Source organism: Hyla sarda, chromosome 4 (genome assembly GCF_029499605.1).
Source record: "Hyla sarda isolate aHylSar1 chromosome 4, aHylSar1.hap1, whole genome shotgun sequence".
Taxonomy (NCBI): Eukaryota; Metazoa; Chordata; class Amphibia; order Anura; family Hylidae; genus Hyla; species Hyla sarda.
In genome coordinates this window covers 142,475,684-142,498,155 of record NC_079192.1, presented here as the reverse complement: position 1 = coordinate 142,498,155, position 22,472 = coordinate 142,475,684, and the positions used below count along the sequence as shown (strand labels likewise).

General features: G+C 43.9%; 1 protein-coding gene across 3 annotated transcripts in view; it reads right to left on the bottom strand.

The window, feature by feature from the left end:
* The window catches only part of DMXL2 (Dmx like 2), a 184,816-nt gene extending 162,669 nt beyond the window's left edge, over window positions 1-22,147 (bottom strand). The window contains exons 1-4 of one of the 3 annotated variants that reach the window (XM_056572295.1): window positions 21,715-22,147; window positions 3,490-3,615; window positions 2,175-2,249; window positions 550-628 (exon numbers count right to left, since the gene is read on the bottom strand). In XM_056572295.1, the coding sequence (XP_056428270.1) occupies window positions 550-628; window positions 2,175-2,249; window positions 3,490-3,615; window positions 21,715-21,801 (367 nt within the window). In that variant the 5' untranslated portion in view covers window positions 21,802-22,147. The remainder of the gene's footprint in view (window positions 1-549; window positions 629-2,174; window positions 2,250-3,489; window positions 3,616-21,714) is intronic. The other 2 variants (XM_056572293.1, XM_056572294.1) reach the window with 2 other exon arrangements.
* Window positions 22,148-22,472: the final 325 nt, after the last annotated feature.

The following is a 22,472-nucleotide window of genomic DNA, read 5'->3' as shown; positions in this document are numbered from 1 at the left end:
CCAGAGTATCGTGACGTCATGACTCAGCCCCCTCCATAGATTCTTCCTTCCATAGACTTGCATTAAGGGTGCGGGGCATGATGTCACACAGGGGCGGAGTCGATCATCACGATACTCTGGCCACGTAGTCATCACGCTGCACACTTGGAGCCTCCAGCGCTGCGGAGAGCTTGCAAAGGCGGGTGCTGAATGACAGATTGCGGGGGTCCCAAGTGGCAGGACCCCCGCGATCAGACATCTTATCCCCTATACTTTGGATGGGGGATAAGATGTATTCGGGCCGGAGTACCCCTTTAGCCAAAACCGAAGCTTCCCCAAAACCCTCCAGTAGATTCTGGTGCATGTTTACAGGTCAATGCAACATAAGCATTACACAGCAAATTCCAAAGAAGAGAGAAGCAGCACTATGTATACACACTTCAAATATGGACTTTACTCCTAAAGGTGCAATGTTTCCTCTCTAAATTAAGTTCTTCACGAATGAAAACTGAAAGAAACAGCAATGCTGACAATAAGCCACTAAACCAAAATTAATGGTGACTTACTTACCGTGAGGATCCCAAGACAAATTGTAGGTCACTGAACTGAGGAAAAACTGTCCCATCCTAATCCATTGATATTTAAGTTGCTATAGGATAAAAAAAATATATTTCATGTTAAAATTCCTAGTTTAGTGGTTTTGTTTTTTTTATTTATTTTTTATTTATTTCTAGTGGAAATGGGCTAATATAACAGCTATGACAATTTGTTTAATTTTGCTTGGAACGGGCTTCAGGGGATGTGGTTGGTAAATCCACAGTAAGTAAATAGCCACAATAGGAAATAATATAAGGGCAGAATAGATATTTATTAGGCATTTTTCTGCAGACAATTGGGGATATATTAAATCAAAAACTGTGTAGAGGAAGAGGGGTGCAGTTACCCATAGAAACCAGTCAGATTGTTCCTTTCATTCTTAAAAAGGCCTCTGAAAAAATGAGACACAATCTGATTGGTTGCTATGGGCAACTGCATCACTGTTCCTCTGCACAGGTTTTAATAAATCTACACATTTCCTCAAAAAGCTTAAAGGGAGTCTGTCATTATTTTTTAAGTCTTTAGTCCATGAATTTTTTTTTTTTTTTTTTTTTAGTCAACAGCGCCATATGAGGGGCTTGTTTTCTGCTGGAATAGTTGCAATTTTGAATGACATCTTTTATTTTACCATAAAATGTATTGTGGAACCAATATAAAGGTATTGTCCGCTGTAGGGGACTAGGCTCATCATATGCTGTATGATTAACTAAATCAACAAAGAACTTTAAAACTAAACATGAAATAGTGTAAACACGTGGACAATTACTTTAAACATTCTTTAGGTGTGTTTAATTGTTTTATGTAAATGATGATAATCCTCTGTCTCTTGAGCATATTTGTCAGCCAGTCAAGTGGTCTAACATAGGATTAATAAGAAACAGTCCAAAATACATTGAGTTAGGTTCACTTAATGTCTCTACATTAACAATGAATTCATCATTAAAGGGGTTCTCCGCTGCTCAGCGTTTGGATCAAACTGTTCCGAAGTTGGAGCCGGTGCCAGCAGCTTGTGACGTCATAGCCCTGCACCCTCAAGATGTCACGGCCCGCCCCCTCAATGCAAGTCTATGGGAGGGGCATGACAGCCGCCACGCCCCCTCCCATAGACTTGCATTGAGGGGGTGGGGCATGATGTAATGAGGGGCGGGGCTATGACGTCACAAGCTCCCGGCGCCGGCTCCAGCATTTGGAACAGTTTGTTCCAAACGCTGAGCAGCGGAGAACCCCTTTAATGATTAATTCAGTGTCTCTATATTAACACTAAGTGAACCTAACTCAATGTATTTTGGACTGTTTATTATTAATCCTGGCGCGGGCAGCCCTGCAATTCCCGACACAATCATTGGTGACAGCAGAGAGCCCTGTACTGCCACACAACATATAAAAGGAAAATAAAAATTATACATTAAAGTATTGTAACCTTATCATAGGGGTTATCAGGTCAGTAAACCGTTATCCAAAGCATAGAGTATGAATTCATGTCCACTATTTTTTACATATCTTATTTTTTATGTTTAGCTGTCTTTTTAAAAGGTGTAAAGTTGTAAATGCTTACTATGTTGGAACTGTTAAATGAACACAAGATATTCACTACTTACACTGTTTCTTTTGTATGAGTTCATTGTAGCAATAGGTTCAAAAATGCAAACAGTGTTTCCATAAGAAGCAGCAATCTGGAAAAGTAAAAAAAGAGATGTAACAAAGTTATGATTTTTGCACACACACATATTTCAATTTAGTTAAACTTTTGTTGGCATTAACCTTAGAGAAAAGAGACTGCCCCAATGATTCGGAGCCCTGTTCCTGGCCGATGTTACACTTATGATTACTAAACAGCCGTTCAGAGCAAATCATAGATTATTGTGATTTCATGTCAGTGTTTGATGTTATATGTGGCTCGGGCAGTATGAGACTAGTGACAGATGCCCTTATAAACAAAAGGAAAACCCTCCAATGTAGATCCAAGGTTTTGAACATTGTTTCTGAGAATATAAAAGAGTACTTCTAATTTAATGGCCACTGTAACCCTCAAAAACTTTTTATTTTTGATATGGCGACTTCCTTGAACCCTTCTATCTATCGAAGTTACATGGCTAATCCTTTTATTGTACTGCTTACCTCCTGAATGGACTGCTGGTTATACAATCATGTATCTTGTATTGCATATGCACAAACACACTAGTTTGTCTCTGTATATCAGAGATTGAATTTTTGTTTAATACAAACATATTTGTTAAACAAAAAAAACTAAATGGTCTTATAAAAATTTTTTTTTTTTAAAAGACCACTAGGGTAACCAGCTAAAGCACAGGCAGGGACAAAGTCCAGTAAGTGAGGGCGTGACTAGCACCACTGTGCTCACTCCTGCCCTGTCTGCAGCCTGTATTGATTGGATAAAAAGACCCAGCACAGCAGACTCAGACTCAGTGAATGCATGTACATAAGGGCAGGCTCAGTGCTTGCCTCGGACATGCCCCTTCCTGAGCAGAGGATGTCAGAATAAGTGAGCAGCAGAACAGAGGGCTTTGTGAGCCAAATAAATAAACTAAACACAAAGACATGTAAAGCATCTGCATGACATAGTAGGAAACATATAGAAGCATTCATATACTTTAAAAGGGTACTCCACTGCTCAGCGTTTGGAACAAATTGTTCCGAACGCTAGAGCTGGCAGCTCATGACGTCATAGCCCGGGGGGCGGGGCGGGGCGTGACGGCATGAGGGGGCAGGACTATGACATCACGAGCTGCCGGCGCCAGCGTTCGGAACAGTTTGTTCCAAACGCTGAGCAGCGGAGTAACCCTTTAAGCTTAAGTGATGAACACAATGGCAACTCTTTCGACCACTTAATGTTGCTAGTAGTGCCAGCATTATAGTCAATATAACCAACATTTTCAGTTAACACAATGTTACCCGGCCTTGCTGTTGTGAACTCTCCACACAGCTGACTTGGATATTTCCATGTTTAGCACCAGGAATGATCTGGACGCACTCAAAGTCATGTGCTAGTATAACAATATCACAGCCGGATCCATAGGCCTGCAAAGAGAAGAAAAAAGGATTCTCAGCACAAATAAGGATAATCTACATGACTACATGAAAGTAAGAGGAATACTCCAAAGCCAATGAAATAAAACTGCAATGTTTCATATTAGATCACTTGATATTAGTCATTATATCACATAATTATAGCCAGCAAATTCTTAGTCGGATATAAATGGATCTGCGCCCACTTTTAAGATAACAGTATGGGTCTATTCTTAGATCCGACCTGTAAAGTCTGACACATGGCACATTGTGTAATGGCCAGCTGGGGTTGGCTAGGGCTATATATATGTATCTTTTTTTTTACACCTTTAGGGCCTATTCACACGTACAGTATTCTGCGCAGATTTGATGCAAAAAATTGAGCTCATGACGTCATAGCCCGGGGGGCGGGGCGGGGCGTGACGGCATGAGGGGGCAGGACTATGACATCACGAGCTGCCGGCGCCAGCGTTCGGAACAGTTTGTTCCAAACGCTGAGCAGCGGAGTAACCCTTTAAGCTTAAGTGATGAACACAATGGCAACTCTTTCGACCACTTAATGTTGCTAGTAGTGCCAGCATTATAGTCAATATAACCAACATTTTCAGTTAACACAATGTTACCCGGCCTTGCTGTTGTGAACTCTAGGGCTAGGGCTAGGGCTATATATATGTATCTTTTTTTTTACACCTTTAGGGCCTATTCACACGTACAGTATTCTGCGCAGATTTGATGCAAAAAATTGATGCGCAGGATTTCAAGCTGTGTTCAATCATTCAGTTTACATTGAAATCTGCAGCAGAAAATCCTGTGCATCAAATCTGCGCAGAATACTGTACGTGTGAATGGACCATAACAGTGACTTGTTGTGTAACTTCATTAGACATGCAATTTGGCTGTTAAAAAAAAAATCTAAGATCTCGGAAAAGTTATAAGCAGGTTGTGCTACACGATGCATGGTGCAGTCTGCTTCAGTGGTCATTGACTGCATGCGGACCCCACGGCTCTAGCAAACAGCTGATTGGCAGACGCACACTGATCAGATATAGTCCAATTACAAATCTGAGATGGTTGTTGGGTGCATTTATATGACTGTTAATAGCACCATTTTTCACTATGTGGATTACACTAAGCTTAGTTGTGTAATCCATTTACAAGCTTTGGCAGTACATTTACGATGTATTAAAAAAGGCCATTTAGAAGAACAGTGTCCTCACAGCAAATCCTGTAAGACTCTAGGTAATATATACTTCAGAAAGAACCCTGTTTTTATACTTTATGGGGAACACATTCAAAAACTACTGTCATTTCTGTTACTGCAATATCAATCACATTTTTTTTATCCTGACATTTTCAAAGGTCCCTTGTGCTGCTTTAGAAATATTTTAGAGTTTATTTTCATGCAAAAATTATCAGAGTTAGGGTATGTTCACACGGAAGAATCCCTGTGCGGAATTCTGCATGAATATTCCACACAGACATTCTGAAGCAGCATTTCAATGGGATTCTACTGCTCTGTTCACGTGGCAGAATTTCTGCGGCAGCAACATCTGCAGCGGAAATCCTGATTCCAGTGTCCGCAAAAACATTAAACCATTTCAATATTTTTGTGGATTCCACTTGGTAATTCATTGCAGTCTATGAGATGGCGCATTTCTGAGCAGTCCTAGCGCTGACATGTTGTGCTGGCCCTCCGCTGTCTGTGGAATATCCACAGACAAACATTCCACAATGGGAACATAGCCTTAGTAGCCAAATTGTAAACTCTCCAATACTATTCCATGACTACACTATTAAAGCCCAGACAAGCGTTAACTATGTGGATGAAACATGTCTGAAGCCAAAGGCATGAGGAAAATAGATATAGATAGATATCAGTGTCTAAAGGGTTAATGGTGGTCGCTGATGTCCACCATTAGTGGTGGGTTGTCGGCTGTTGATAGCAGCTGGGATACACAGTTTATGAATCGAGAGCTCCAACGCTCGCTTCATAGACTGTAAACCTGCCGTCATGTACATCGCTGTGGGCTAATTACAAACGACAGTGACTTACATGTATGTTGTGTGTCCTCTAGGGGTTAAATGTAAGTGCAGCGACTGTGTAGTCAGGTAAGACAACCTGGCCTGCAATTTTAATAGGAACAACCATAATGACAAAGGGATGTGTTGTTGCAACTCAATCAAGAAAAATAATATAGTCGGAGCTTAAAAAGTTTTTTTTAATCATCATTTGCCAAAAATATTTTTTTCTCATTTGACTAATAAGTAAATAACACTTAAAATTTTGATGTAAACGGGACTTTTACCCTTTGAAAATATTATGTAAAACATAAAATTTACGGCACCGCCATTTTTGGAAAACTGAAAATTGGAGGCTGCTGCACTGTGTTTTTCGCAGTGGAATTCCGCTCGGAAAATACACAGTGTGAATGAGCCCTTATGCTACACCCCCACATCCAGTCACCAGCTTTCTGTCACCATGAAAATGCCTATAAACCACAATGCGCTCGATTACTGCTGAGACCAGGGAAAAGCATAAACCTATGCAGTTCTGTGCCATACGGATCTCATCCTGCAGTAACTTTAAATGGAACCTGTTAAAATGATAATGCAGTCCTGCAGGCATCGTGCTGTCATATTGATATATAGTTCCAGGATAGAGTAGGAACACCCGCTTGACTACTTAGACCAGAAATGACAAGTTATCCTGAAACTTTTCTAAACTATACAACAATCTGCCCCCACACCACCCCCCGAACGAGACCTTCTGTATGAAGCACAGTAACCATCCTCAGAGTGCTCTGGCCCCCACCAGAGACGGGGGCTGTCACTCTCACTCATCTCCGAGATAGGGGATAAGTTGACTTCCCTGGAGTACCCTTTGAAGGGGTATTCTGGGCCAAAACATTTCATCCCCTATCCAAAGGATTGGGGATAAGATGTCTGATAGCGGGGGGCCCGCTGCTGAGATCCCCTGCGATCTCCCTGCAGCACCCGCATTATATGCAGGTGCTGACTCTCAAGTTTCGGAAACCTCCGGGTTTCCGGGACTGGGGACGTCACGCCACGCCCCCTCCCATAGACATGAATTGAGGGGGCGTGGCGTGATGTCCCCAGTCCCGGAAACCCAGATGCGGGTGCTGCAGGGAGATCGCGGGGGGGGGGGGGGGGGGGTCTCAGCAGCGGGCCCCCCGCTATCAAACATCTTATCCCCTATCCTTTGGATAGGGGATAAAATGTTTTGGCCCGGAATACCCCTTTAAATTCTGACTCTTTTCTGATTTAAACCTGATAAACAACCCGCTTACATCAACATATTCATTATTAATACTTGGATTATGGGTAAGTTTGTCATAATAGATTTATCAGCTGCTCACTTCCTGGTACGCTTCCTTTCACCAAGAAAACTATTAGCAGCAGCAGCTTATTCTTCATCAAAGCAAGCAGATATGTAGTATCACAGCCTGATATTAGGCAAAAGGTCAGTTTGCTCTATCTAGACCAGTGTTTCCCAACCAGGGTGTCTACAGCTATTGCAAAACTACAACTCCCAGCATGCTGGGAGTTGTAGTTTTGCAACAGCTGGAGGCACCAAGGTTGGGAAAACACTGTCCTAGACAATAAAGTGCATTAACCCCCATGTTATTTTGTATGAGAAGCTTTGTGGCTATGTGGTAGCCTGGGGTTGCAGGGTATATGGGGTGTAGCTGTGCAATAACTAAAGGGTGCTTGTTTAACCCTTATCACTCATGAGGCCAGGGTGGGGGCTCCTCTGTATATGCTTGTCCTATCGCCACCCGTCCCAAGAACGATAGGGAGGTATAATAAATGATTGTCCACAACCGGAGGTTTTCAGAAAACTGTCGGAACTTTTACTGCAGCTTTTGTGCAACATTAGACAGGAAACAGTCTTTGTCCAAGAGTCTATTTGGAGTTTGACAGTTGGTTGGGACCTCGTGAGTTTCTAGAGCTTAGAAAAGGAATAAGTGCTGTTCCGCTGGATTTAGGGGATTGAGTTTAGGTCCAGCAGTCACACTAGCTTTAGAGGGGATTGATATCATAACTCTCGATTAGATTCAGGCTGAGGCTGGCAGGCTTCAGGCCTAAGCTTGTCTTTGTAAGATGCACGGATCACTTCTCTCTCCACTAGTCCGGAACCCAAGAGAGCGATAATTGGTTGCAGCTCCCTTATATAGGCAGGGGCTGGCCTTAAGCTCACTGGTCCATACCATCTGTCATTCACTTTACAAGGCATTATGGTCTAACCATGTGACCACACATGAGACCTCCAAAGGTCCTTCAACACCCTCTACTAGAATTAACATGAGTCATGGGACCTAAGGTCCTGCAACACTATATAGCTAATTAAATATACCGCCGGCGGAGACAAATTTGCGAGCTAAGTGCCTCACTATTTCATAGTTTCACATTTGCATCTATTACACCATAGCTGTATAGCTCTCCATGTTTTAACTGCATATTCATGTTGCACCTATATCCTTGTGCTGGCAGTGTGCTGCTGCATTCTTCTGTTGCTAATTAAATATACAACTATTTATACATGTAAACATGATAGAATTGCATATGAAAGAGGCGACTAGGGGATATCCTACTAGGAGGATGCTACTGGAAAGAAGTAACTGAGTTTGGGGACCACCACACAAGGTACGGTATACAATACGGTACCGGGACACCACAAATACAATAAACATCTTGTATTGATCATGAGTGACAGCATTTATTATAGTTCAGAGATGGATGCACTATTCTGCAGGCTGCTATGGGAAACCGTCAACGAGTCTGCCGACAGACAAATCCCTAAGAGCTTGTCTGAGAATCCATCATGCAGACAGACAATGCCTTAACTCAACAGACTACTGTACAGTGTTTGGTTATATTTCCTAGAGGGCAAAAACATCATAAACAGAATAGGTAAGTCAGAGGGATCCAATAGCATGGCAAATTCTAAAGATGATACAATAGGTAACATTAAAATGCATTCTAATTCTCTATTCAGTGAAATCTCCCTTACCGGACAGCACCCAATAAGGGACACCTCCCAATAGTGGACAGTTTTTAATTTCCCGGCAGAGTCCCATAGGACTTAACCCCTTATCGACAAAAGTGAAGAAAAAATGCTATTTTGTATATTTTGGGGGCTTCCGTTTCTACACAGTACATTTTTCTGTAAAAATTACACCTTATCTTTATTCTGTAGGTCCATACGATAGAAATGATACCCTACTTATATAGGTTTGATTTTGTCTAAGGGAAAAATAACTACATGCACGAATATTAATACATTTAAAATTGTCTTCTTATGACCTCTATAATTTATTTTTCATGTACGGGGTTGTATGAAGGCTCATATTTTGCATTTTGTTTTGATCGCTTTTTATTCTTTTTTTATGGTATAAAAAGTGACCAAAAACTTGGGCGTACGCCATTGACCATGCAGTTTAATTACCAAAATATTTTTATAGTACGGACAATTATGCATGCGGTGATACCACAGGTTTATTTTTATTATGCTTATATATTTTTTAGATGGAATTTTGGAAAAGGGGGTTATTTATACTTTTAATAAGGAGGGGGTTAAAGGGGTACTCCTGTGGAAACCTTTTTTATTTTTTATTTATTTATTTATTTATTTATTTTTAAATCAACTGGTGCCAGAAAGTTAAACAGATTTGTAAATCACTTCAATTAAAAAATCTTAATCCTTCCAGTACTTTTTAGGGGCTGTATGCTTAAGAGAAATCCAAAAATGAAATGTATTTCCTCTGATGTCATGACCACAGTGCTCTCTGCTGACCTCTTCTGTCCATTTTAGGAACTGTCCAGAGAAGCATATGTTTGCTATGGGGATTTTCTCCTGCTCTGGACAGTTCCTAAAATAGACAGCAGAGGTCAGCAGAGAGCACTGTGGTCATGACACCAGAGGAAATGCATTTATTTTTTGGATTTCTCTTTAGTATAAAGCCCCTAAAAAGTACTGGAAGGATTAAAGGGGTACTCTGGTACTTACACATCTTATCCCCTATCCAAAGGATAGGGGATAAGATGCCTGATCGTGGGAGTCCCGCAGCTGGGGACGCCCGCGATCATGCACGCGGCACCCAGTTTGTAATCAGTCCCCGGAGCGTGTTCGCTCCGGGTCTGATTACGCTCGACCACATAGGTATAGGTATCACGCCCCCTCCCGTAGGCTTGCATTGAGGGGCGGAGCATGACGTCACACGGGGGCGTGACGTCACACTCCGCCGGCTCTGCGTGTTCGCTTCGGGGACTGATTACAAACGGGGTGCCTCCAGCTGCGGGACTCCCGCGATCAGGCATCTTATCCCCTATCCTTTGGATAGGGGATAAGATGTGTAAGCACCGGAGTACCCCTTTAAGATTTTTTTATAGAAGTGATTTACAAATCTGTTTAACTTTCTGGCACCAGTTGATTTAAAAAAATTTAAAAAAAAAGTTTTCCATGGCAGTACTCCGAATAGGGGACATTCCCAATAGTGGATGCGGACACACCCAATAGGGGACAAAATACTCCCAATAGGGGACAAAACACTCCCAATAGGGGACAAAACACTCCCAATAGGGGACAAAACACTCCCAATAGGGGACAAAACACTCCCAATAGGGGACAAAACACTCCCAATAGGGGACAACAAGGCTTATTTGCCGACCCTACCTTGTACACAGGGTCACCATCAGGGGGTACAGCCATACCCCAGGGAGCCCAAGGCCCCCACTGCAGCCCCAGCACAGAAGCAGAAGTCTCATGCTTCTGTACATCCGCCGGCCACATCATTCACCCCCTCCTTCCCTGATCCCCCGTACCACTTTATTCCCCATGTCAAATCATCCCCCCAGCCCCTTTTTATCCCCCTTTGCCACTTCACAAAGAGGAGGGTGATGAATTTACACAGCATGTAATGAAGGGGGAATGAAATGGCACGGGGGTGGGGGGGGGGGTATAATTTGGCACAAGGCATAAGGTGGCACAGGGTATAAAGGGTGGATAAAATGATGGGGGGGGGATATGGGGCGATTAAACAAAATTGAGAGATTGTACTGTAATATTGCTATTTATCATGTTTTATAGGTAATTACACTGTGTAGTGAGTACAGTACAGTATTCAGACATTTAGGAATGTTTTTAAGCCTTTTTTCCCAATAGGGGACATCTCTCTATAGTGGACACTTTTTTATTCCCCACGAGTGCTCGCTATTGGGAGATTTTAATGTATATGATTCCATATTGCAACTATAATCATCATCAAACAGAATCAGGTCTGTAGAAAGCCCCAACCTATTTTCTAAGGAGGTATTTCTCACTAAAGCTGTAATGATGGATATAAGCGGGGTAGCAAATCCGTGTAAGACTGCTAAGCACTTTGAGGTTTCCAAGCTAAAAATATCATTCTGGCAGGAAACCTGAACTGTCAGCTCCAAGCATACAGATGAATAGAATCGTGCAAATTTAGGGAAAAAGCTTCCACTTGGCAGTATCCTTAATTCCCATTTATGTTAGTGGAGAGAAGACCTCCCATACATGGCTTGTCCACCGCTGCAAACAGGGCTAAAACTGGCAGATATTTAGGCAAGTTTTATACAAATGCATTATGGGAACATTTTTGCACCCATATTATGGCTGAGTAACCCCATCGGACTGCAGGTTTAGGGACCTGAAATCATAGCATCATAGATGCCTGGAATACACTTGTGTAAAACTCTCCTCCACATTTGGACACCAAACCTTGATTTTTTAAAGCTATCCTATAGATATGTCAAACCATAAATCCGGCACCATACACAGCCTTATCAAAGAATTGTCACATTTTTCGTGGCACTTTTATGGCCTTTTTATGTCTGTGCATCTAGATGTTAGGCTAGCAAAAACACAAAAAAGAAAAATAGCCAGCACAGCTACCTAATACACGGGTGCACGCTGCTGGGGCAAGTACAAATTATACAAAAAAGAAGGTTGCAGCAGCACTCTTGGTCAAAAAACGGAGGCTCTTAGAGTACTTTTTAATCAAAGGGTGTCCCCCCATGCACCCTCTTGTTGGATGGGACCCTAACATGCTTAATCCACTCACCTCTGCTGGGCATATGGTCTCTGACTGGGTGACATGCAGGATCCACTATGAATTTAAAAACCTTCTGTGAACAGAGAAGAGCGGTGCACGGCTAGAGAGGGTGCCACTCCCCCTAACTTGCATTGCAAAAACACAAAAAAGAAAAATAGCCAGCACAACTACCTAATACACGGGTGCATGCTGCTGTGGCAAATACAAAGTATACAAAAAAGAAGGTTGCAGCAGAGTTTTGCATAGATGTTAGGCTATGTTGACATCTCCGTCAGAGCTCCATTCACAGAATCCATTGAAATAGCAGGACATGAGCGGAGGAAAAAAAAAAAAAACAATACTGCAGGCAGTCTCCGCTCAGACAGAATCCTAATGGACCCCATTAAAGTCAATGGGATCTGTCCAGCTTAGTTTTTTCATTCACAAATGGAGTCTATGACGGAGCTCTGAAGCAGAAGTGAACCCATCCTTAAATTAAGGGTAGATTCACACATGCTGCTGCATATTTTTCTACCCACTGAAGTCAATGGGTAGCAAAATACGCAGCTGATTTTGCTACCCATTGACTTCAATGGGCAGAAAAATAACCAGCAGCAAATACACAGCGAAAAACAGCACGTTTGACCCAACCCTAAAGGGGTATTCCCATTTGGACATTTATGGCATATCCCTAGTATATACCATGAATGTCTGAAAGGTGCAGGTCACAAAGCTGGTATCACATGTATCTTCCAATAGACAGTCAAAGGCTAAGTTTCCACTAGTTTTTTTTTCTGGCAGTTTTTTTGGAATCCTATGTGACCCGCCAGCGCAGTTCTGCCCCCCCCCCCCCCAATTAATGATCAGCCCAGCGGGGCACTACTCACAGATGTCACGTTCAAGCACTGCCCTCCTCCTCTTTGTTGGGGGCCGCCGGGCGCTGGAACTCACTGTACGCCAGTTGCACTGTACGCCAGTACGCCACTGTACGCCAGTTGCAGGGGTGCAGAAATTTGAAAAAAAGCTACTTGTCCAAGGGACTAAAGCGGAACACAATCTACTTGTCCCTCAAGAAAATCCACTTGTCCTGGTAGATGAAATAATTTCAACCAAAATAGTGCAGGTCACATGATTGAGGGGGGGGGTGAAAATACTGTGATATACCGTGGAACCGCCGTAAGTTAAAAAAATACTGTGATACACATATTTGGCCATACCGTCTAGCCCTACTTGTCGGCAACAACTCATTAAAAAGTACATATAACTTCATATAAAATAAATGTTTGCTGACATGTATTCTGTGTGTGTTAAAAATTAAATTTTGTGATGTGAAGGTAAAACTGTAACAGGGGTGTGCGCAGCAATACTGGACTGCACATATTTACCACATTGGTTGGGACCTGGACGTGGCTGTATCAGTGAATATTGTAGAGCATAGAAAGTATGCTGTAGATATGAGAACAGTATTTAGTTGCGCTCAGGATATGCGCAGCAAGAGTGGTGGGTGAGAGAGTAACATTGCAGACGGGAAGCAAAGACTACTGGAACCATTGTCATGGAAACCATGCATCATGTGGGCCACATTGGATGTGTCTGCCCTGTACTCAAATATCCCCCCACCATCTCGCACTCAAAGTAATTACATCTGTACTATTCACCGATCAGTCCATGCCACCAGAAATAAAAACCTTCATAACGGACAGTATTGCCTTCATTCTCTCACACAACTACTTTGGGTTCGAACAAAGAATATTCCTGCAGACTACCGGGACAGCGATGGGCACGCATTTTGCGCCATCATTTGCCAATCTTTACATGGGAGACTTTGAAGATAAGGTTATTTACCAACCACACCCTTGGAGTAGACATATTATATTTTACAAACGTTACATAGACGACCTGCTGTTTATCTGGGATGGGACAGAAATAATTCAATGAATTCAGTACTTAAACAGCAACAAACGGAATTTATCACTAACGGGTAAATGCAAAAAAGAAGAAATTGAATACCTTGATCTTATACTAACATCAGAAGAAAACAAAAATTACCAATAAAACATACTTCAAAATGGTGGATTGCAACAGTCTCCTTGACCATAGAAGCTGCCACTTCCACAAATGGAAGAAAAGAGTAGTACCCTATGGGCAGTTCTATAGAGTAAGCCGGAACTGCACCAAAGAATCTGACTTTAAACTACAGAGCAAGACCATAGAAAAAAGATTAAAGGAAAAAAGGTACCCCAAAAACATAATTAAAAACGCATATAAAAAAACTGTAAAATCCCGCACAAGGATCACCCTCCAAGTACTGGGAAAACTGACCAAACAGCCTTTAAGTTTAATTTCATTACTGACTATACAACAGGCTTCAAAACCATCGGGAATGTAATAAAGACACATTGGAAGATCCAACAACACAATCCCATCTTGAAAAAAAATCCTACCAGACAAACCTGGTTTCACATACAGAAGGGCCAGAACTGTTAAAAACAATATTGCACCAAGTAGTTTGAAGAAAATAAACCAGGGGAAACGCAGCAAAACACTTGGATCCATTAGGGGGTGTTTGAAGTGCCATAAAAAAAACTGCAAGTTATATGACAGCATCAGAGACCGAGTGACTACATTTAACAGCAATCAGACAGGGGAAACATTCCAAATAAAAACTCGCATGGACTGCAGCTCTACCCACGTCATTTATTTAATAGTGTGCACATGCCATCTACAATACATTGGTCACACGTCTCAGCAACTTAGAACCAGATTCAATGGGCACAGATATAATGTCACTCACCAATACCAAAAACATAGCGTGTCGAGACACAATGGAGGCCCATAACAGCAGCTTCAAAGAATTCACTGTGACAGCATTGGAGCAGATTCCAGAAGATGCGGAGGACCGTTTTGGACAACTGTGTAAACATGAATCCTACTGGATTTATAAGATGAATACACTTTACCCCTCAGGTCTCAATGAATGTCTAGAAAATGTCTAGATTAACCCCATCCATCCATTGCATATTGTGTCACTCCGCTCCACTTTCCAAATTTCCGTATTATTATTGATAATATCCATTAATACACCCACACTCATAGACCTAGGAATTGTCATAACTCCCATTATATACATCAAAGAGCAGGCACTAACACCACGCCTGCACAGCAAAACATTTCAGTAGTGCTCACTCTCACTACACCCACTTATATACCGATATTATCTGTATACTCCAAATGTATGTATTAGCCATTAGGAGTTGTCATAGGCCCTGCTATGATGAGCCAAGTGTAGGCAATGACATCATGCCTAAAGACATCAGGCCTGCACAACAAGCACCCTATACTAGTGATTACCCCCAATATAACATCATATAAACACCGGTCCTATATCCGTACACTTCCCCATATATATTGTGGTATCACCCTTTATATATAAAATACAAGCATCCCCATACAACTGCTCGCTCTGAGTCAGTCCAGAGCAGCGGGCTAGTTATCAACATTAGTCCCGATCAAATCACCTACTCCCAAACTGTATATATAATATCACATTCATCATCCCCGATTTCCAGCAGCGATCATCCAATACACTAATCTTTATACAGGAATCTAAATACCCTGTAATATTCTCCTTCGCACAGCCTATAATATCTGTCATAACCCCTACTATGCCCCACCGAAATATAGAGACTCTGCTGTGCACTACCATAATATACCCTGCTATACACCATTGTAACATGAAGACCGGCTCCACGAAATCATCATTCTCTCCCCACATTCACTACCCCTTTAAAATTTCAATTTGATGTGGATACACACTTACTTTATCCAGCACATGTGCCCATAGGAGTTGTTATAGTCCCTGCCACGCACAATCTAACCGCAGAAATCTTGGCTTCCCGTCTGCAATGTTACTCTCTCACCCACCACTCTTGCTGCGCATATCCTGAGCGCAACTAAACACCGTTCTCATATCTACAGTATACATTCTATGCTCTGAAATATTCACTGATACAGCCACGTCCCGGTCCCAACCAATGTAGCAAATTCATGCCCCTGTTACAGTTTTACCTTCACATCACAAAATTGAATTTTTAATTCAGAATACATGTCAGCAAACATGTATTTTATATGAAGTTATACATACTTTTTAATGAATTGTTGCCGACAAGCATTGCCCATACATAGAGACATATGTTGGAACGTTCTTCTTTTATCAGACATCATCTTGACAGGTGCGATTTGTACCAGTGTGCGCAGTTCACATGGGGCGGTCCTGCACCTGACCCGTTCGCAGGCTTTTACTGTTTTAAATAGTACCTGTCTGTGCATGTAATGTATAAGCCACTGTTCATTGAAAAAGAGGCAGCAGCCTTGAAATGCGTCTGAATTGGCTAAATAAAGAACATATATCCTACCACTGGATGCCTATTCAATTCTGCGGCATGCACCTGAATACCCAGATTTTTTTCCTGTCTTCTGCCTGATGTCTAAGACCAGATGTGGGAACCCAAGTCTGATCCCCGGGAGGCAGCTTCGCAATCTATAACATACAAGCGCTTCATGGTGGTTAGGGCTGGGCAGTATACCGATTCATACCGAATACTGAAATTTTTGTACGATATGAATTTTAACCCATACCGCAATACCGGTTTGGCCCCTCCCCCTCGGGAATGAATGAATCAGCCCAGCGCTGCGCTGTCCCCACATCAGGGAACTAATCCTATGTGACCTGCGAGATCTGTTCTGCCCCCCCCCCCCCCCCAATTAATTATCAGCCCAGCACTGTGCCATCAGGGTACTACTCACATGTCACCCGCAAGCGCTGCCCTCCTTGTCCTGTTTGTTGCGGCCGCCGGCACTGACACTCTATACCAGTGGTCTCCAACCTGCGGACCTCCAGATGTTGCAAAACTACAACTTCCTGCATGCCCGGACAGCCATCGGAATGGGAGTTGTAGTTTTGAAACATCTGGAGGTCCGCAGGTTGAAGACTACTGCTCTATACTGTGTGGCACCCCTATGCCCGGGCTGCAAAAAAACAAAATAAACTTTGGTTGGTCCGGTACCGGCCTCACTTGCTTCCTGGGGACGGGAGCCGTCAGCCTATCACCGGCCGCAGCGATGTTCCGCCTCGGCCAGTGATAGGCTGAGCCCACTGTCATGTAAGAAGCTGGCTTCTTACATAACAGTTCCCTTCCCCAGCGTAAGGCTGACGTAGGTGCGTTAAAGTTTATTTTGTTTACCTTATGCAGCCTGGGTATAGGGATACCGCACAATATAGAGTGTCAGCGCCGGCGGCCACAACAATCAGGACGAGGAGGGCAGCACTTGTGGGTGATATGTGAGTATTTATCCCGATGGGGGCAGTGCTGTGCTGATAATTAATTGGGGGTGGGTGGGGTGTTTAAGGAAATTCCGTTATATACCGTGGAATCGCCAAAAGTAAAAAAAAATACTGTGACGCACACATTTGGTCATACTGCCCAGCCCTAATGGTGGTTGTGTCTGGCACACAACCCAGTAAGTTGAGCACACATCTTACAGGTGCAACCTCTGTTGTCTGCTTCACATTTCCACAAACATACTGCCCTTAGAGGCCAATGCTATGGGAACAGCGCTGCCATAAAGCAGTGTACTTGATCTGTAGCGTGTCACAGTAACATCCTCATGAATTCTAGGACCCAAGGTTTTCACACAGAACATTGCCAAGAGAATGACACTCTCAATGCTTCATGGTCCAGCTCTGATGGTCATAAGAAGGCACTTTCAGCACTAAACAGGGCCCAGCATGGGCATTCCTGTACTTAGCAGGCTGCAATGTCCTGTATGTTCTGGCTCCTCTCTATCACAACAGTTAGCCGTTCTGTAGGACTGGATCAGATCTACTAGTCTCCTCTACTAACATGCATCAGTGAGACTGGGGCACCATTGCCCTGATTGTCCTTAGAATAATTTTGGCGATTAATAACCACTGCATCCCAGGAATACCCTACAAGACTTTGGGGGAGATTTCAGATCGCTTCTTTCATTTCTGTAAAAGCCTCTGAAAAATTAAAGAATAGAATCGATCTGATTGGTTGCTATGGGCAACTCAAAAACTTTTCCTCTGGACAGGTTTTGATAAATCTTCCCCTACTGTTTTGGAGATGTCCTGACTCAGTCATCTAGGCATTACAATTCAATGTCGCTCAGGTCCTAAGGGTATGTTTACAAGGCCAAATGGGGGGGGAATTTATCAAAACCTGTGTAGAGGAAAAGTTGCCCAGGTGCCCATAGCAACCAATCAGATTGCTTCTTCCATTTTGAAAAGGGCCTCTGAAAAATTAAAGAAGCGATCTGATTGGTTTCTATGTCTGTGCTGAATTCCAAAAGGGAATATTCCACTGCAGCAGAGTCCCATTGATTTCAAAGGGATTCTGCTGCACTGTGCACACGGCAGAATTTCAGAAACATCTGCCATGGAAACCCCAATTCCGGCATCTTCAAAAAGAATAGACTTGTCCATTGTTTCTGCAGATTCTGCTCAGAAATGCATTGACTCCTATGAGACGGCGCATTTCCAAGAGGTCCTAGCACCTGCCAGATCATCCAAATGTGCGGAATGTCCGCCCGTGTTTTCTGGGCATACTGCACATTTTCGGACATGTGAAACCCACCTTACACTTTTTCCTGCTTCAAACACATCACATTTAAGACCTGACTTTCAGTCACTGCCTAATATACCCCCCCCCCCCACCCCTACACAAACACCAGTGTCACAATATAACCAACGTTATTGGCTTTACCTGTAATTGACTGCATCTACGGGGATGCTATTTATGGACTTATCTCCAATGCAACAATGATGCATGTTGTACAAGGGTTCTCCAGGGAATACCTATTGCAATAAATGTGGCCGGCTGGAGTATAAACAAAAATCCATGTGCACTCAACCCCCTACTCTGTTATTCCAGAGATGTGATTCACAAAGATGTTATTCCAGCGCGTAATTCACTGAATTCAGCAGAGGATATTCTGGGGGACATATCTCAGGACCTACTGGACATATTACAGTAAGTGACTCCTGTCCACCCACACTATAACCGTGTATTTAGTGTGGGTGAACAGGCTGACCGTTTGTCATTAATGTATGGACATTCTGTCACTCCAAATTCTTAGTGATGCTAAACTTGGTGCCATTTTTTTTTTTTTTTTTTTATAAAGCTGCAACTTTGAACAAAACACTTTGGGGGAGATTTATCAAAACCTGTCCAGAGGAAAGTTGCTGAGTTGCCCATAGCAACCAATCAGATCACTCCATTTATTTTTGAAAAGGCCGCTGAAAAATGGAAGAAGCGATCTGATTGGTCGCTATGGGCAACTCAGCAACTTTCCTCTGGACAGGTTTTGATAATTCTCCTATACACATTAGATGGTTTTTCTGGTCCTGCTGTGAAGTTAGGCTGAAACATGTCAAATGTTTGGCCAGTTTAACCAAGACCCACTCTTCAGCCAGGGGAATACAGGGGCTGGAGATGGAGAACTGCCTGGAGCAGATGTCAGCAATGCATGATGGGAACTGTAGTGTCTTACCAACTTGGATAAAGCTGCTAAAGCCTCACCCACTAAACACTAAGGATGAGCACATAGGGAGCAACAGCATGCCAAAAAAGTTAAAGGGTTGATTCATGTTTTAAAAGAGTTAGGCCCCAAACACATTAAAACAAGAAACCAACATCAGCGTGGAATTGGAAAGGTGAGTAAATGTCATTTTGTCTTTTTAATGCATTTGGGCACTATTAAAACTACGTTAAATAAAAAGCAAATGGATAACACTTTTAATTGTACATGTTTAAAGGACATCTATAGAGCATAATAACTTATCCCCTATCCGAAGGATAGGGGATAACTTCTAGATCGCAGGGGTCCGAGCGCTGGGACCCCCGCGATCTCCGGTATGGGGCCTCCATGTACCCCATAGAGATAAGTGTCTGCCACGGCTTTCTGCTGGGGATGAAACTTCCCTTCCTGCAGACTGCTGCGGCCCTGTCCAGGAGATCCCGGGGGGCCCCAGCGCTCGGACTCCCCCGCGATCTATAACTTATACCCTATCCTTTGGATAGGGGATAAGTTATTTTGCGCTGGAGTACTCCTTAAAAGGGATATTTCAGGATTTTGGAACCTATGTACCCATTATATCAAGTTATGTATGGCTTTGAGGTGCTTGAATTACCTGTATAGTGGATTATGCTTTTTTTGGATTGTTATACCTATGGAAGTTGAGCATTCTTGTGCCGTATGGATAATTCATCTCAAGCCTTTCCCATTTTTCTGTGTGGTTTGAGACCACAGCTGATCACAGGGAGCTTGGCTTCTTATCGGTTTCCCTGACGTGTGTGGCCCATTTGTACCCCCCGCCATGCCAGCATTAAATGCGTCACTGCTATCTGCAGACTGTGCTGAGATCACGTGACAGCGGGGGGGGACACTGAATGCGGGCACCGCGATACATACAAATGGGGGCAGCACACGTCAGATTTTTTGATGACTGCCAGATTAGGGCTGTTGTGACCACTTACAGGTTGCAATGTGCTTACATTATCTGCGATGCAGCCCAGTCCCTGGAGGGTGACACAGCGATCTTTGGCTGCTTGATCTGTGTAGTGGCCAAAGTATCTGTGCAGCACTATATGGTAGCCTCAAACAGACTCATCTGCCAAACTTCTGCCCACCGGTTATTGCATGCTTTTTCATGTCTGGAACTTTCAGTATTTGGGTGTCATCTGAAAGATCACCCCCATAACCCAAATATATATTTCACTTAGATTTTTTATTATTTTTAAGAAAACAAATATTTGAAGAAAACATTACAGACAGGACTCTGTATCTGGACACAGCCTTGCTACAACTCAAACCAGTGGTCTCCAAACTGTACACCTCCAGGTGTTGCAAAACTACAACTTTCCAAGCATGCTGCGGGTTGTAGTTTTGAAACAGCTGGAGGTCCAGTTTGGAGATTACTGCTTCACACCATCCTAGTGTACAAATAATGGAACAGATCAGAGTTGGAACACATTATAGACAGGACCCTGTATCTGGGCACAGCCTTGGTACACTTCCCACCATCCCAATCTACAAGTGATGGGGCAGATCAAAGCTGGCACACATTATAAACAGAACCCAGTATGTGGGCACAGCCTTGGTACACTTCCCACCATCCCAATCTACAAGTGATGGGGCAGATCAAAGCTGGCACACATTATAAACAGAACCCAGTATGTGGGCACAGCCTTGGTACACTTCCCACCATCCCAATCTACAAGTGATGGGGCAGATCAAAGCTGGCACACATTATAAACAGAACCCAGTATGTGGGCACAGCCTTGGTACACTTCCCACCATCCCAATCTACAAGTGATGGGGCAGATCAAAGCTGGTACACATTATAAACAGAACCCAGTATGTGGGCACAGCCTTGGTACACTTCCCACCATCCCAATCTACAAGTGATGGGGCAGATCATAGCTGGCACACATTATAAACAGAACCCTGTATGTGGGCACAGCCTTGGTACACTTCCCACCATCCCAATCTACAAGTGATGGGGCAGATCATAGCTGGCACACATTATAAACAGAACCCTGTATGTGGGCACAGCCTTGGTACACCTCTAGCCATCCCAGTGTACAAATGATGGAGCAGATCATAGCTGGCACACATTAGACATGACTCTGTATGTGGGCACACCCTTGGTACACCTCTCGCCATCCCAGTACACATGTTACAGGGCAGATGATCGGCAGAGAGATGTCCTGCTGTACCTGCTCCGACAGCCCACCGCCTGCTCAATGCAGATCCGATCAGCGCCCTACCCCCTCCCCAGCAATCCCCATGACGGAGCACATCCAGACCCGGCCTGCAGCCGCCCCATTCATTCCCTATAGCGCTGACTAGAAGGTGAGCAGGGCGGCAGTGGGGGAATCCCAGGCGGGGGAGGGGATGAGCTCTAGTTGGCACTCGGAATAACAACAAGCTGTCATCCCCGGGAATCCCTTACCGTGAAGGGGACGTCATTGACACTGCCCACCGAGTAGCAGTTGTCCCCTGGGTTGACGGCTCCGGTGAGCACCTGGTGCAGATGCATGGCGTTATATGGAGAGCTGAGACTTCAGTGATGGACGTGCGCTCCGCCGCTCCGGTGCTCTCCCTCCATGTAACGCAGAGGCCCCGCTCTGTTCCCGGCCTCAGCTGCGTCTTTTTTCTGACAGCCGCTCCTGCTCAGGTGTTTGGCCACCGGCCGCCTGTCTCCATGACCGGGGAGGTTGAGCAGCGGCGTCCTCTCCGAGTGCACGTCTCCCTTCCCGGATACTGCTGCCGTGTTGGCCCTGCTGTGTGAGGAGGAGAGGGGGATCCCGGCAGATGGGCAGGGAGGAGGCGCGTCCACTGAAAGCGGGTTCACCGGATAGGACGTGGGAGCGCGCATACGTGCCCGCCGCCTCCTGAGTGCCCGCGCCTGCTGCGGCTCTCCGTGTGTCCCCTCCCGCTGCGTCCTGTCTCCCCTCACCGCATCGTCTCCAAATGGGTCCTCCCTACTGTATACCCCCTGCCCCTTACTGTATGTCATCCCTACTGTATACCCCCTGCACCTGACTGTATATCCTCCCTACTATAACCCCTCCATATACCCCCTGCCCCTCACTGTATATCCTCCCTACTATAACCCCTCCATATACCCCTGCCCCTCGCTGTATATCCTCCCTACGATACCCCCTGCCCCTCACTGTATATCCTCCCTACTGTATACCCTGCCTACTA